This window comes from Syngnathus typhle, linkage group LG4 (genome assembly GCF_033458585.1).
Source record: "Syngnathus typhle isolate RoL2023-S1 ecotype Sweden linkage group LG4, RoL_Styp_1.0, whole genome shotgun sequence".
Classification (NCBI taxonomy): Eukaryota; Metazoa; Chordata; class Actinopteri; order Syngnathiformes; family Syngnathidae; genus Syngnathus; species Syngnathus typhle.
The window spans coordinates 18078572-18096314 of NC_083741.1; the positions used below are offsets into that span (position 1 = coordinate 18078572).

General features: G+C 41.3%; 1 protein-coding gene across 2 annotated transcripts; it reads left to right on the forward strand.

The window, feature by feature from the left end:
* Positions 1-638: 638 nt before the first annotated feature.
* On the forward strand, positions 639-17703 carry LOC133152450 (FERM domain-containing protein 5-like). 2 transcript variants are annotated; one of them, XM_061276039.1, is made up of 14 exons: positions 639-753; positions 10536-10640; positions 10701-10743; positions 10871-10949; positions 11897-11994; positions 12221-12344; positions 12727-12814; positions 12916-13004; positions 13079-13142; positions 13211-13302; positions 13373-13447; positions 13525-13593; positions 13674-13780; positions 14812-17703. In XM_061276039.1, exons 1-14 carry the CDS (start codon positions 652-654, stop codon positions 15372-15374), a joined length of 1698 nt encoding a protein of 565 aa, XP_061132023.1. In that variant the 5' UTR covers positions 639-651; the 3' UTR covers positions 15375-17703. The 2 variants fall into 2 exon arrangements, with proteins under 2 accessions (XP_061132023.1, XP_061132024.1); XM_061276040.1 differs by lacking the exon at positions 10536-10640.
* The last annotated feature ends 40 nt before the right edge of the window (positions 17704-17743 follow it).

Sequence of the window (17743 nt, forward strand, 5' to 3'; positions counted from 1 at the left end):
AGCCAAAGTGTGGCAGGCATTTTAATTTCTGGACCTGGAATTTGCCACCTCTTGTAGTGGCGAATGGTTTCATATCTAAACGCCATGTTCACCAAAAGTTTATGCATTTTAAACAATATTTGTTCAAAATGAAACAAATTTCCATCACGTGCCAGTCGTAATGGCATATTGCACGTATACTTGCACTCATATTTGGTCTGAATTAAATTATATCACTAATTTTAATTTATTTGTTTGAATGCTTAATTGCGCATTTAGATGTTTGGGTGGCGACTAACTCCTGAAGGACACATTGCAGTGTGTGTTGTTATTATTATTATAGACACGCATGTGCCATTCCGTCACGACTGCTATTCTATCAGCGGCTGCAAAGGCATGCATTCAATCGTAGCACGGTGAGGAGGGGAAGGTGTGGTGTTAAAAAAAAAAAAAAAAAGGAGGGAGGGGGGGTGACACTTTAGCGTGGACCACTGAGCAGCCAGCACCTCCAATCTCGTGCATGCTACTCCTCACTCAGCCAGTCGGAGATGCTCCATCGGCGCACATCACGGCCGCCTCCGCCGACCAGGTGCTGGAGCACGGTGCGTCGTTAACTCGCATGCATGCGCCACGCGTCGTCCTCCCCGGTCCGGTTTTCAGACCGCTGGGAAGATGCTGAGCAGACTGATGAGTAGCAGCATCCGGAGTCTGGACCGGGAGTGCAACTGCACCGTGCGGCTGCTGGACGACTCCGAGTACACCTGCACCATTCAGGTCAGTGCAGTGCAGCAACACGTCCTTATTTGAACAAGGCCAGCACTTTATAGACTTGGATTTTGGGAGGGGGTGGGGGGTATCAGACAGTCAGTCTGAGGATAATCGGGGGTGGGTGGTTAATGACATCACCGGTGTGGACATCCCATCAGCATTCTGCAGCAATGTTGGACACTGCCAAAGCTGACAACCGCATGCAACAATTAAAAGATGTCATTGCAGCTCAGAGGCAATGAGACATGCAGCCTTCTTTTGTTTTAGAATAAACAGGATTATCATGCAGGATTAGGTAATTTGCTTTTTCATGAGGTGTGTTGGCTACATAAATCAATTTGGAAAGGAACACAAAGATGAGCTTTGTATTGCAATTTGATTGTAATTGATTGCCAACATTTCGAACGAGTTGTGAGTATATGTCTGCCTCACACTTGTAATGTTTGGGATTCAAATTTTGGCTATTTATCAAGTTTGTTTGTCCTGCTTCCATTGAATACTCTAGATTCCTTCTACTTTCTCCAAACAGACTCCGCCCCAAGACTCTAAATTGCCCATATGAGTGTGATTGCGTGCTTGGATTGGATGGCGACCAGTCTGGGTAGTGATCAGTGATGGGACAGTGTGATTTCCTAGGAATATTGTAAAAGTAAATACTTGACAATGTAAACACGTGAAGCGATTCATCGGCAACAAATGTTTGTTGCCTTTCTCGATAGGTAATGTTAATACTGTTAGTTTTCTCAGCCTCATTTCCAAATAAAAATCATGTCTGACGTCATCTGGCGTTAATTATATTTGAACAAATTTGCAAATTGTGTGTACAACTTCATATTTATCCAAAAGTATCACACTCAGTTTCAAAAAGGTTAGTGACCCTTTCTGTAGATTCCGTGCTGTGGTATTTAATAGGCTGTTGTGAATGCACGTTTAATGCCTTTCCAAAAGAAGCTTCTGCGTTCCATTAACAAGAAATAATGGCGCGTACTCAATCCGACGCAAACGTACTCACTTACTCGGGGCCTTATCTTAAAGCGTTCCTTGACTTGAAAATCAATAGCGTATTGACGTGAATGAAGACGAGACGTGTGTTCCTGCAGAGAAGTCAGGGGAAGTTATTAGAGTTCATGATTGAAAGTCACATGATGCGTTTTGGAGCTTCCTCGTATATTTAGGGATTCCGTTTCTCTGCTGAATTAGAGATGATGACAGCACACGAAGACGGCGGCTAGCGGTGCTACACGTTTATTTCAAACGTCGTAACGTGACAGCAAAGGCAAAGCAAAGCCTTTTAAGCGCTGACAACTTCAAGTGATTTTTACTCTGGGGATTCTTGAAAGGTTTATTTGAAGTCACCTCAAGTTCTTCTCCACCTAAACTCTCCGTTTATCAACAAGTGTGAAGGATATTACATTTCAATTTCATGTAAAAAAAGGGAAATAATAATGTTTCCACAGTTATGGTTCAAATCTCAGGTCATCCCTCGACAGTTTATTTCTGTCCCGATATATCTTTCCATTCTATTCCCAGCATTCCTTATAGCTTCTTCTGGGATACAATAATCCAATACTTGAAAAGAACCATTTGGAATTAAACTAGTACTTAGAGACCCCTTCATCTAATCAAGACCCTAAGTTTGGAAATTAAAATTTGCCGATTCAACACTTTTCCCAAGACAGCACAACAGGGGAAAATATTTCATTTCTCTGTGCGTATCCAATTATTCCCATCATGGGAAATCATAGGAAAGGGCAGAATTTTACACAGAGGGATTCATAATGTTAGCAAATTGTTGCGCTTGTTTACAGAGGCTGCATCTTTTATTCACATTTCATAAGTCATCCTGTCAATCAATGTTTTGAAGCAGTATTAACATATTTTTGTCGTTCTGGTTAAATGTGATGCACAAGTGGGAGATGTGGCCCAGAATAAAATGCTGCTAAGTGTGGCCCAATTAGTTCAATTAGTACACATACGGTCTACGCAAGATTGTCATCTTTGTGGAATGATGAGAGATTTAACCTTCACAGATGGAGGAGCATTGAGTAGTGAAATGGGACAGTGTGTGTCTGTGTGTGTGTGTGTGCGCACATACAAGAGTCTGCTCCTTTTGTCTGTGTTGCCTTTACCTCAGCACTAAATTAATGATAATGGCTAAATTTAGCATAAACTTGCTTTGAAACTATCTAGTCAGGCAAGCACTGGTGTCCCAAAAACATCTCAGGGGGAGCCGGCGCATTCGAATAAATGGGAGTTATAAAGTCGAGAAAATTTTGTCCCGAAGTTTTTAATTTTTTTTCCGCCGGTGAATTGAAGCAATTGTCACAAAAACAGTTGAATTCTTCACGCTTCATTTAAATACATAATTTCGATGTATTTTTATGAAGTAACAATAGTGCACATTTTCACATTGCTCACTTTCCATTTTCTTTCACGTGTGTTCAAATGATGGACTATCAACTATTCCCAGTCCGACCAAGTGTGTCTGTCTCATGAGGACTCATGAGGAGGCGGAGCCTGAGCTCCTTCTCAGAAGGCATAATAAGGCTTGAAGAGCAGAAGAGTTTTTTTTAGTGTGCACCAAAGGCATCAGAGGAGTGGCTGGCGAGTTGTCTGCCACTTGGAAGCTGGCCGTGTTGAACTTACAGCTCAGACACAGCGCTCATGTGTTATTCATGAATCCTGCAGGGCTGTGCTGCTGATATTTAATTACCAAGAAGGGGCTGTTTTCACAGAGGTGGGTCTAGTCACCGGTGTGTAGCCCTCTTGTTGTGCCATTCATGTTGCCATGCACAAAGTGGATTCAGGACTTTGTTTGGACAAAAGTTTGGAAAAAGTATTGTCCAAGAAATATAGAAGTGTTTTGCCACTGAACTGGAAATAGCGTGTGTGTAAGAATATAATGAGATAGTCATGTGATTATATTTTCTGAGTGTGTACCGTATTTTCTGCACTATAAGGCGCACCTAAAAACCTCCAATTTTCTCAAAAGCCGACAGTGCGCCTTATAATCAGGTGCGCCTTACCAACATTGAGCCGCTACAGCAGGCGTGTCCAAAGTCCGGCCCGCGGGCCTAATGTATACATCTTAGATATGGACAAAGTTTTAAAATGGGCCATTCATTGAAGGTGCGCCTTAGAATCCGGTGCGCCTTATATATGGACAAAGTTTTAAAATGGGCCATTCATTGAAGGTGCACCTTATAATCCGGTGCGCCTTATAGTGCGGAAAATACGGTAATTGTAATTTAACGTTTCTCGTTGACATGTCATTCATGTGATGAGGCCTTGGGATGAAACTCAATTACAAAACACATCTACAATCTAATAAGAGCCAATACGAGAGCTGTAAAAATCTGCCTTTCCGAAAATGATGATATTAGTCAAAAATGGAGCCACGCCTACAAAGCAGACAGCCTGCCACGGCATCGTTCAGATTGTTTTTGGAGAAAATTATTTTCTGGTTTGGCCATGCAAAGCATTCATCTCACTTTACAGCCCTATCTGAGCCCCCCAGAACACCAGTCCCATTAGCTCAGTGCACCGTGGTCTATTTTTAAACACTTGCTATAGTGGAGCAACTCTATGTGCATGGAATATTAAGCACTCTTCCTCGATAAGCCGCCCGTCGTCTTTCCGATAGCAGCCAACTGTGGTCGTCATTGTCTCATTTGTAGATCTCATTTAGTATATGCTATGCACTTTTCTCCATGTGAAGTGTCTGTAAATTAAAAGGAGGAAGAGGAGCTGTCCAGCGGGGGACTCTTTGTTCCTCTTACACGTCTCAGAGGTGGACCGCATGCTAATGACCGATATACTCGAATCGCAGGAAATCAACATTTAAAAAGCTGCTGGAGATTCTCCGTATCTTAATCAGCACACTGCACAGAAGGCACAGAAGCCAGGAGATTTAGAGATTTCATTTGGATGGATTTCAATTTGGTCTTTCAGGCGTGCTTATCTGTACACGGAGGGAAGTGGGATTCAGCAAACTGGCTGGAAAATAAATTATAGCAGTTACCTGGATTTTTTTTTTTTTTTAAATACACACATACAGAAAATTAGAATATTGTGATAAAGTTCTTTATTTTCTGTAATGCAATTAAAAAAAACAAAAATTAAATGAATAAAAGGCTTGTGATATTTCAGCTGGTTTGTAATGAATCCAGAATGTATGACATTTTTTTTTGTTTTTTTTAATTGCATTACAGAAAATAAAAAAACTTTATCACAATATTCTAATTTTCTGAGGCAGTCGTGTATATAAAGAATATAATACAAATTTAAATCATATGTTCCGCTCATCATAAAACTTCAAACTGATCTAGCAATAGTTTAACATACCCTTTGACATTTGTTGGCGTCAACTCAATTTAAAAATAAATAAAAACTTATAGGGTCATTAAAACCCCAGCAGCCGACGGCACTGGAAACATTTATTTCAAGACGTATATTTTTCACCGATTGTTTCCTTCTTTGCCCCGCCTCAGAAATGCGCATGAATCCCCACCAGAGCAATCGCTAAAGCATTAGTCTGGCTTGCCAGCATAAATGAGCAGAGACCTACAAACAACATGAGTAAATCCATTATGTATGAAAGGCATTGAATGCTAATTCCAAGTTTCCGACCCGCATGGACGATCTAGTTTTATACCGTGCATGGAATTTATTCGATGAAAAATACATTCGGCCGTGAAAATGCAGCTTGTCAAGCATATTGATGCGAATGGCTTGCCTAGCCAGACAAGCAGAGTGACTTTCCACCGTCCTTGGATTTTTTTTTTTTTTTTTGGGAACCTCGGGTCTCCATGGTAACAAGATTATTGCATCACTACTCCACAGCTGCTGTCGTCAGGCTGCTGTTTGGCCGAGCTCTGCGGCAGCCACGCGCACGCTCGCTTCCGTGCATGCTAATAACCTCACTCTGAACTTTCAATTGATGAAGTCAACGTCCCTTGTCGCTTTCTCTTGGCCCAGTTTAGCGGTCGCCTCTGGGATGGTGGGCCTGAAAGCGTTTGGCATGTTTTAAATTGGGGTTAATAGCCATTTCGAGAGCAGGAGGGGGCACCTGTGAAGGATGGTTGGCCAAAAGCAAGCCGCCTATCTTGCATCTAAAACATGGTGTTTTAACAGTTACTAAAATAGAAGTCGCTCGCCCCTCCCTTCTCCAAGATGCATCATTTACTCGCTCAGTAGAGGTCACGGTGACCTTGCTGCTTGGCTGAACCTCACTCTGCTTCCTGAGTGTCTTCACTGAGCCGACGACGATGTGAGGATGCCGAGAAATGGATTGTGGATTGTTGGAAAGAGAAGACAGTCAAATCCACTTGGTTGGCATTTTCACTTCATTAAGCTAATAGCTATCAATTTTGTTTGCGAGCTTTTATATAGTCCTGTGAAGGCCTCACGGAATTTAGGAACCCATACTTGTCGTGAGATAGCTCATCTTAAACTTGAGTCCTTGCACAAGAGTGCCCACTTACCATCAGAATGATTATTTGATATTCAGGAGGAAGATTCTCCCGCCGTGCTCGACGACAAAAACGATGCTAACCCTCCAACATGGACAGAAAATGGAAAATAATTTCCCATTTCAGTCCAATTAGGGCTTCCCAATTATCTCCCTAAAGAAACAAGCATGTCTGAAAAGAAGTTTTCTGCTGATGCCGTCTCATGCAACGTTGCAGTGCTCTCCCCAGTCATGTATATAAACGAGTCAGCTCATTAATTAATCATCGGCTTTAGAATCTCATCTGACTGTGCACAAATGCATAAACAGGCTCCCTTTGTTAGTTCGCTGCACTGCTATGCAAATTTATCAGAAGGCGTTTTCTAGGTCACACTTCAAAAACACGCAGGCCGACACAAAAATATTCACGTCTCAAAAGTTCTTCTTAAACTCAAGGAGTCGCTATGCATCTTCAATGGTTGGACAGACAATATGAGGGTTGGGCAGAATAATCAATTAGTACTCATACCTTCGTCATGACACAATACCTTTGTGCGCTCGTTGGCTGGATGAAGCTCTGCAACTAATTGGCTGCTCACTTTTCGACGCTAGACAGGTCCACTATGAAGATAAAAAATTGCATTTCATGTTTTTGAACTCACACTTGATTAGGAAAAATGGCATCATTCAGAAATCAAATATCATATAATATACAATATTTAAAAAAACGTGGCATTTTTGTGTGGAATGTAAAGAGATTAAGAACTCATTTGTGCTAAATTGGATTATAACCTCAGAATGTTCAGCATAAATAATCACTGCTTCTATGTTGCACATAATACTGGATAGCCTCGAGGTGGCAAATAGATGACTGAGAATTTGTTCCCCTGGTTTGATAGGTTGAATAAAGCTTTACAGAGCATCTTAGACGTTATGAATTTCTCTATTTTGACAAGTCGGGCAATGAGTGAGTGCAGGCTCAAGTGGTGTTCCACTATAATGGGATCCTGCAGGCTGGGTTATATTGATGTGATGAAATGAGACTTTTATCCAGTAAGAAGAGTTGGTTTGGACTCATTGTCACTAGAGATGGATGGTACTCAAGTCGGGGGAAGTAGCGTGACAAAACTGGAGGGAGGGCTGAGGATTTGGCAAAGAAAAAACTCCTCATTATAGGTCCCATGTTGGAAACTGTTCCTTGTAACATTGCTAAAAAAAAAACATTCAATTCTATAATTATTATTATCAATTATATAATTATATTTGTGTGTTTTTTTTAAAATGTAATTGACACAATATTATTTGGTTCGACAAATATATTTTCAGTAGGGTTGTATATTGAATATGTAACATGTATGTTGAAATTCCTTAAAAAATAAATAAAATAAATATATATATTTTTTTAAATATTTATATTATATTTATATTATATTATTTTTTAAGAAATTCAAAACATTGAGATGTTAAATTTCATAAAAAAAATATATATATATTTCTAAATGAAATTCAACACATGTTACATATTCAATATGCAATCCTACTGAAAATGTAAAATATATAGTATTTGGAAAAAAACCTGCCCTCCATTCATGAGGCCAGCCACATTGTGAGGCTCCCTCATAATAATATATCTTTTTTACGAGGAGGAAGCAAAGTGTGCGATTTCATTACCAGGAGTGTGCATAGCATTTGTCAGTGGCTGATGAAATAAAAGCGTTTTAAAGCTGAGCGCAGCGTTTCGGATCCGAAACTTCACGCTGCCCTTCGTCGGCGGGAGGGATGCGAACGCAGCAAACGCGAGGCGCCTAGCGCCATCACGGGCTGTGATCAGTAACGCGTTTGACCCGCTGAGGTGCTCAGTCAGGGTGACAGTATCGAGCGTTGGCACTTTTCACTGCGCAAAGCCATGTTTGTGGTGTCACAGCTCAATGGCGCGCTGCTTGCTCGAGGCTGCTCTAATGGCTGCTGAAGTCAAGGCCCTTCTATGAAAATGTGTTCATGACATACAAGGTTGTGTTTGGTGTGTCGTGTCATTTCGACGCAGATATTTAGTCGGGAGTTGGCGTTGATGAATGCGACTTGGCTCTGTATGTTTCCTACAAAAAAGACAGTTGGTTGAACAAACTGTGGCTGTAAAAAAGAAAAACAAAATGTTGGCAGGGAGCAATTGCAGGGATGGCATTTTATTGTCAGCCAAGCAAAAAGAGATTCGAGGACAGAATGGCACAAGGGAACTGCAGAACTGCAACAACATACAAAAGGAGATTGAAAATAGAAATCTATTAAAGGATGCCATGAAGGCTAAAGTATGAGAAGCCGACCCTTGACTTTAACTTTTTTTTTTAAATGTTCATCGTGCAGCTTCAAGGAAATGACGCCATCTTTTATTGATGCGGTGTTTCCCAAGGTCTCAATATTTAATCGAACACGAGGTGAGGCCTGACAACAATAAAACAACAGCATAAAAAAACCATTTGCTCCGATTCTAGTTTATTTTTATCCTTTTGTATATGACTTTTATTTATGGCTGTAATAAAAAAGCAGTACCAGTACCAGATGGCCTTAGACATTACCAACCCCCCCCCCGATTGTTCTACTTCTAACCCACAAGACTCTGGCGGATAGAACTGCTCAATGCTGACTCATCTTTTTTCCTTTGGTAGGTTTCAACTGCTGCCCCTTGTTTAAAGTCGTGTAACCACCAATTGGTAAAATGATTATGTTAGGAAGATTTTTCTGTAAATTTGGATCCGGCACGGCTTTCCAACGGGAGCCTTAGTAGAATTCATCATCCACCTTGCCTATTCCCACACAACTGACATCCCTCCTATCTTCAAATGATATATCTTGTGGTATCGGTGTGTAGTATCGGGATACCTTTATTAGTACCGACATCTGTATCGGATCATCCCCAGTATGTAAGTCTAAAAAAATTGATAAAAGTGTACATTCCTAGTATTACTCAACACTCTGCGACAAGTGGAAGAGCTGAAGTCTGACAATATTCACAAAACTTTTATTTCGATACTTTAGAGACAAGTTTTGTGCGGGTCGTTGTGGATGATTTCCCTAATAGGCTAATAACTTTTGTTTTATTTACAGCCATGAGAAACAAGGGTGTAATGATTCAGACACACACACACACACACAAATGCAGTAATTGTAGCTAGCGCTCAGGAGGAAATGCTCTGGAGCAGTGATGAGAAGCTGAGAAGAGGTTTGTTGGTGTCAAGTGTAAACAGCAGATGGGGAAGGAGATTAATGTGGTGGAATTGCTGTGGAAATACTACGACTCAGTGTGTGTGTGTGTTTATATCTGTACAGGTGCACATCTATTTCCGCTGCTAGCCGAGTCAGCAGGTCTGTCGTAGTGAATAAGGATGCTGTGACAATGACAAAGAGATACGCTGATGAGGTGGCCTTCCTTTTTCCATGTAGTCTTGCAGCAAAGCTTTGCTTGACAAGACCACAGAGAAGCGAGAAGAAAATGTCCAGTGACACTTTGTCGTACAATTCGGAATCTGAATCACTGGGCTATGTGTGTGTTTGTGATGTCATCAAATCATAAATCGGGATTTAGATTTATGGTAAATATTGTGACAAATTTTTTAGCCTTAACATAAGACATTTTTTTTTTCAATCAGCAAACTAGCTGGTAGCTTCTCCTTTAACAAGATTTGGCATGTTATTCAGCACTCTCTCCTAAAATTAAAATTAAATCACGACATTTGCAGTACATTCATTAATTATCGGAAGCGTTTGTTGCATTTTCAACTTCTCGACACGAAAATGAGCCAATGAATGGCGTATCACTTTTTTCTTATTTATTCGCACCTTGGCTCTGTTTCTACTTTTTGGTGCAGCCCAGGCGTCGCAGATGGCTGCTGCTTCAATATGAATATTTGATCGTCCTCATAATCCTCCCCGGAGGATGGTGAAATATTTAAACAGTGTCTGGTGGCCCTTTTCTCCCATAAAAATAACACAAAAACATACTGGACGCAATCAAGCTAAAATGTATTCCCTGGCATTATGTTTTATAAACGTTGTTATGTTGCTGTCTATTCTTTTATTGATTATATTAAACATTGATTTGTGGCAGTTGAGCCTTAAGTATAGAAAGCAAGTACGCTATTTTCATTTGTGTAAATTAGCCATTTTGTACATCATAATTTGGTAAAATACAGAATGATGGTTACAACTTTTCAGGTATACATATAAAAGATTGTTCATTTCATTTTCGATGGATTTCAGAATCCCAACTGTTTTTCTACAAAGCCATACATAATGTTTTTTTAATTTAAGTACATAAATAAATATGTGTGCCATTCTTTCATAGCGGGATGCAAAGGGGCAGTACCTGTTTGACCTCATCTGCCACCACCTCAACCTGCTGGAGAAAGACTACTTCGGCATCAGATATGTGGACCCCGACAAGCAGAGGGTAAATCATAAATTAAATAATAATAATAAAAAAAAATTGATTTTCCTTTCTACCTTGCAGCACTGGTTGGAGTTTTCAAAGTCCATTACCAAACAAATGAAATGTGAGTATTTGAGAAATGATGTGTTCCTTTCATTCATTCAGAAATAACAAAGGAGAATATTGAGGCCCACAAAAGAAATTGTGTGTACTAAAAGTCTTAAAAGTGTCTATGTTGTGATGTTTTATAGCTCAGCCTCCTTTCACTATGTGCTTGCGTGTCAAGTTCTACCCGCCTGACCCCGCCGCCCTTCGGGAGGAAATCACCAGGTAGGACATGAGGAGATGACACGTCTTCTTTGCATGCCAGCTCGCTTTTTTCTCACACGAATGCACATTTGAACTAGAGCGATGCGACATTTTCTCGCCTCGCTGGTTCCATCTCGCAGTGGAGCTTTTCTCGAATCCACTTAAAGTTGCTTGATAAAACGGCGTGGGTGAATAACGACTTATTCTTGCGATGTGTTTTCTTCCTGCAGGTACCTACCTCTAAGATGTTCTTTTACTTTCTATTAAAGTATGAATATGGCTCACGCTGCGCTGTTTCATTGTCTCGAGCACATTTGGCTCCATCTAACTGTACCCTGCATGATTATAAAAAGCCATTGCCTTTCAGACTTCTAATTAAGTTCATTAAATGATCAATGATAAATGATAGCGGCTTGGTGCCAAACATACAATTTAGATTAACTCCAATATTGGCGCGGTGTTGGAATGAACCCAAATACGGCAAAGCAAAACCGATCATCGCTTTTGTTTGAACCTGGCATGGGACGTGTCCCAATACTTTTGTCTATGTCGTGTCTATAACAGTAGCCGCTCTATTGCTGCCCTTTCTGAGGCCTACCTGACAATTTAACAAATGATGCACAGAGCCTCTGACCCCCCCCCCCCCCCCCCCCCCCCCGCCTGCCCACAAATAAATCTCACGTAATACTCACAGCTTGGCTCTGCTTTGACGGCGCCGACAAGGGAGAGCAGCTCGCCCACTTGAATCAACTTGGGTGACACCAATAAAAGCCTGCAAAAATAATTAAAGGAAAGTTAACTCAAAAAAGTTTAATACGTGCACTTTTGATGACCTTTCAGCTTGGAAAGAAACACTTTAATGAACAGTCTCCCATTGGACAACTACGTCAAGCTTATAAAATGCACAAATAGAAGTTAACCACTGCAATAATAATAACAGCTCCAACCTGTATTCTTCCACGCTGCAGATATCTCGTCTTCCTGCAGGTGAAGAGGGACCTCTACCATGGCCGCCTGCTGTGCAAGACCTCGGACGCCGCTCTTTTGGCTGCCTATATCTTACAAGGTAACACATGGCTGAATTAATTCAAACTAGGAGTCATAAAAGTGTATACAAGACTTAAGTAGTGGAAAACAAAACAAATTGTCAAAACATTGATATGTAGCAACTTTAGGCCTTTAGGGGGCAGTAATGAGCATTAGAAATTTGCTAGCTGGTAAACAAAAGAAGGAAAATAATTGTGAAAATTGTGAAAAAAATAATGTTTCCACGATTTGATTGTATTAACCAGCTGAAATCGGTGACTATGACCCTGGAAAACATCCGGAAGGTTACAGCTCCAAGTTTCAATTCTTCCCCAAACACTCTGAGAAGTTAGAAAGGCGGATTGCCGACATCCACAAGACAGAGCTGATGTAAGTGAATATTTTGGAAGTCAATGTGCTTCGTGCGTCACTCCTGCCACTGCTTTCGGAGATGTGACATGATATACGGAGAAGGTTAAAGCAGCTTATGTTAACTTTAACCTTGTCATCAAAGTAAGATCCTTTGCCCGTCAACCTTTATGGATTCAGATTACAGATATAGTGAAATGGACACAGATTGAAGCGGCCAATTCAAAAAAGCTGTGTGCTCGAGGAAGCTGAGAATGTTTCAGAAAGTTGGACAATTAGGATTTGTATAAAAATAATTAGTTAACTACGGATATGTATAATTAACCAATGGAAAAATACAAATCTGTCCATGTACGCTCTTGACAAATTTGACTGGCCAGAGGATATTTGTTGTTTTTTTCAGAGGTCAAAGTCCTGAAACGTCAGAGCTCAACTTCCTCCAAAAGGCTCAGATGTTGGAGACCTATGGCGTGGACCCGCATCCATGCAAGGTGTGCATCATCTCAAATTCTTCCTGATTCTAATTTTATGATTATGAACCGACAACAAATCTATCGGAAATTTCAATTCATTGTCATGTTTTTGGTGTCAGGATGTATCTGGGAATCCAGCATTCCTGGCCTTCACTCCCTTTGGATTCACTGTTCTGCAAGGGAACAGGAGGATTCATATCCTTACCTGGTGAGTGCAACTACCTGTCGACGAAGGATGGAGAACCCTCGTGAATACAAACTTGGATCTTCCTATGTTGTCAGGGATGAGGTGACCAAGCTGAAGTTTGAAGCCAAGACATTCCATATTTATGCAAATCAAACCGAGGTACGAGATGCTAATGTCGATCATCTTTAGATTTGATGTCATTAAAAATGAATTTGCGTGTGTTTTAGGATCAGAAGATCATACTGACTTACTTTGCGCCCACACCTGAAGCTTGTAAGCACCTATGGAAGTGTGGCGTGGAGAATCAAGCCTTCTACAAGTAAGTCGCAAGACCTAAAGAAACTATTTAACAAGACATAATGATTCATACTGTTTGTTTTCTCCATCAGGTTAGAGAAGTCCAGTCAAGTGCGCACAGTGTCCAGTAGCAATCTCTTCTTCAAGGGTAGTCGATTTAGATACAGGTGGGGTTGAAACTTTTCTCTATATGTAGCGTAGCCGATAATATACATAATATGAATACGACAATGTGTCTTTGCAGTGGAAAAGTTGCAAAGGAGGTGATGGAACAAAGTGCCAAAATTAAAAGGGACCCGCCTGAAATCCACAGGTGAGAATTCTTTGGTTTTCTATTTTGGGATTGGTCTGTGTTTGCTTGGTTAGATTGTGGAATGTGTTGTGTTTTTCCAGGGCGGGCATGGTGCCAAGCAGGAGTTGTCCATCCATCACGCACGGCCCACGTTTGACGAGCGTGCCCAGGACACGACGGAGAGCGGTCCACATCTCCATCATGGAGGGTAATAATAAAAAAATAAAAAGTGTATTTTGCTCTTTGCACATTCCATTTAAGGGCTTCTTGTTCTAACGATTTAAGAATCGATAAATCGAGTGATGTTTTGTGGAAAAATCAGAAACTTCTGGAGATTCTGCCTCTGAAGAATTCTCCATGTTTTCCATAGCATGTCCTCTTTAATTCATTTAGACCATCTGCACTGCTGTTTTGTCCCGATTAGGATCTGACCTTGAACTGAATCGGATCCCTATCGGGTGTTTTGTCATGTCGCTCTGTCTGCGCTGGAATTCTCACTATCTAAATATAGCTCTTGCTGAGTGTGTCATGGTTAACATGAGAAGGGCGGGGGGGATTAGGATTGGAGTGGACCACATTCCCGGGCCTTGTCTTTTCCGTCAGTCCGATTGTGGCTCTCGAGCTGCTAGTGTGAACGCGAGCGGATGGTCGCTTAGATCCTTAGCTGCGGAACATTTTTGGAGGCAAGACGGGAATCCTCAAGGTCTTACCGCTCACCTTCAACCATGGTCAAGTGTCTGATCCGCATCGAGACCAAAGTGAACGTTCACTTGCGTATGGTCAACCACTGCTATCGCGATGTGAAGGTGCGCGTCTTGTCTCTGGGACCCCGATTGATGGGCAAGGCTCTGGGGGCTCTTCCGCTCTTCCCCTCCCTCACGGAAGGGCCTGCACCAGGACAGAGGTCCAAAGGTCCTGTCCATCTAGCTGTACCCACAAATGGCCGTCCAGGTAACCTTTTTCTGGACCTCTTGGAGATTTTCCGATTTGTTGTTCTATTTTCCGAGCTTAATTTGTTGGGTTGTGAGGTGTCATTTATTCTTGGAATAGAATTCCGCGTCTTTGGTGCGTGAAGTCATTGATTGGTCTCTTAAGAAGATCATTAAAAGTCAATCCAACATCTCCTCTATCCGTATAAGGATATACTCATCAGACTCATTCGTGTCACCGCAGCACAAGCAAATATATTTCTCGTTTTTTTATGATTCAGCTTTTGCGTCCCATTTGCCATCTTGTCAGGTTTGGAGTCCCTCCGTGACAGCGCACATTCCACGCCGGTGCGTTCCCTCTCCCACGGTGACTCCTTCCTGCCCTCCCACCGCCACACGGTGGACGGCCGAGAGGCGAGCGCATCGGCGGTCATCTCCGACGAGACCTACAGCCCCTCGGACAGCGTCCTGCCTACACCCGTGGGCGAACGCGGGATGGAAATGCACCTTAACGGCACCACCTACAGCGCCGACGAGAAAGACGACGGCTCATCGCAAGGAGCGACGGACAAAAGAGCCGGGAGAAAAGCTCCGCGGGTGCTTAAAAGCCGACCGTCCCCCCCTAGTGATGTGGAGGAGCTGCACAAGTTCATCCTGAGTGTTCTGCGCCTTTTCCTGGTGACCATCGGACTGCTCTTCGCTCTTCTGTTGCTCCTCATCATGCTGACAGAGTCTGACCTGGATATCGCCTTCCTGAGAGACATTCGCACGACGCCTGAATTCCAGCAGTTTCACTTTGAGTACTTTTGCCCGTTGAGGCGCTGGTTCGCCTGTAAGCTCAGATGGATGGGAGGGCTCCTCATCAGCAAGTAAAAGGAGATGAAGAAGATGGCCCAGCTATCCCCATGTCACAAGCCACGGATTGTCCAATGTTTTCTTTTCATCTGCTACTATGGCAGGGATCACTTTTATTTTACTTCACAACGTCCATTTTAATTAGTTCGAAATCTAATTCATGAATGAGATTATAGTATAGTGACCATCCAATTCAAATGCTATTTGGAAATTAGTTTTTTTGAAGATATAATGATCAATTTGGATTGAGACTTTCAAGGACCTAACAATTAAGTAGGGGGTCACAATTGATGCCTTTCTTTAGGCGCTGTTGTGGGGGTCGGGGTTAACACAACATAAACTTAGTAATAAAGGGATGCCTCTCTGACTGTGTCAATCGAAACGGAACATTATTGTCCATAATTTTAGTCGTAGCTCTTATACTGGAGATTGTCAGGATAGGTAACAGCTATAAGACAATGTTGCGGAAGGCAATCGAAGTGATGCTGTGTTCTCATTTCAAGCAAACATTGAGGGTGAGAGAAAGTGTGAGGTGAAGAAGAGTAATTTGTTTATGGTAATTATATGATCATTTTTGGTGTAGCAGGAAGGATTTTTTTTTTTGTGCCACAGTGAAATACATAATTTAATTTTATTTGAGGTACTAAAAACCTTCCATGTGTTGAAAAGGGATTCGGGATGTCATAATAATAAATGTAGCACTACTGTTGAAGTGATTTTTGGCTGCTCTGAATATTAGTCTTTTTTGTGCACTTCTTGCCATTCGCTTTTATCATCCAAAGAGTTTTGATGAAAGTTTTAGCTCAAACTAGCAGCCAAATAATGCTCATGAATACAGTACAATGTACTGTACAAAGCTAGTCAAGTGTTTGACTTGTCAACTTGCAATAGTACTACTCAGCCATGTAATGTAATGTGCACAAGTGAGTAGAAGAGCAGCCTTTTCTTTATTACCGTTTTTTTCCATGTATAATACGCAAAATTTAACTAATTTATTGTTCTAAAATCTGGGCTCCGCATTATACATGGGTACCATTTATTTATTTATTTTAACTCCGGATATGATACTATATGATGATAATAATTTTACGTTTACGGACTTAAGTAGGAGTCCAAATTTGGGTGCGTATTATACATGGGTACAGGCTTTTTTCCAGCATCAACATGCCATTTTTAGGGTGCGTATTATACATGGGGGCGCATTATACATGGAAAAAAACGGTAGTTAAAAGTTTCTTTTTTTTTTCATTATTACGCTGTAGAGACTCTGAATGGATTCGCAATAGAGCCTCAGATAAGTCTTGTTTGATGTAATGCTACTTTTATCACCACACCAAAGAAATGTTGTTCATTGTTGCTTTAGCCTTAGCCTGCAGTGTCTTTGACTGGATAAAAAAAAAAGGTACTTACATTTGTAACAACTGTCTTTCGCTCCTCAGATTAAGCGAGTGTGAAAACATCATCAATTGTGTCATGAATGCAACGATCGGAATGGAAAATACAATGAGACACCTCACATGTTTCTTTGTTCATCGTAAACTTTCAGTGTTTCTGTTCCCACATCGCAAGGTTTACTTGTATGTGTTTGGTGTAGAAAGTCTTCCCAGAGCAACTGTATTCAGCACTTAGAATGAACTGGCCAGGTGTCCCATTACTTTTGTCCTGTCAGGGGTCAGCGATGATGTCATAAGTGATCATTTGCACCAAGAGTAGAAATGCTCATACATAAACGAATTGAAGTCAGCAAATATGAACTCCTAATGTATTCAGTGATATGTTGTCAAGTTCAGTCTGAATATGATTTTGCGGTATCCACAAAAAAATTGAGCGCTACAAAATTGAGGGAAACAAACGCACAACCATGCACATTTGGTTTCCATTTTTGCTTCATTATTTCAATGTAAAGAGCAATAGTGTGAGTTTTGAAGCCTAATCATCAGATTTGAGTTTTTTTGCAGTTACTGGATGATTCTCAGAAGGCCGGTGGATGCATGTGTGAAGGATCTGTTTCTGTAGTGTTATTCAAATTCATTTGTGCTTATTGCCCCTTCGTGGACTTACTTTGCAAGTTTTGAAGCAGACATACCCATGGATGTCGGTAGCAAATCAAATCCAGGACTTCTTTCTTGAATGCAGATCGCTGTTCATCATATCACTGTGGAGAGCAGATAGTATGATTGATGGTATGATCTTACCGCACGTGCGTCTTCCGATCCATCGTGGCTCTGCACATTGGACAGTGTCTGTAAGCATGTCTTCTACATTTATTGCCTCCTGACCAGACAGATTGAGTCAACTGAAGACTGCTGTGCTCTGTTTATGAATAAATATATATTCTTGACATGTGCCAATGACTGCGATCTTAATCATTGTTTGGAACAGACAGC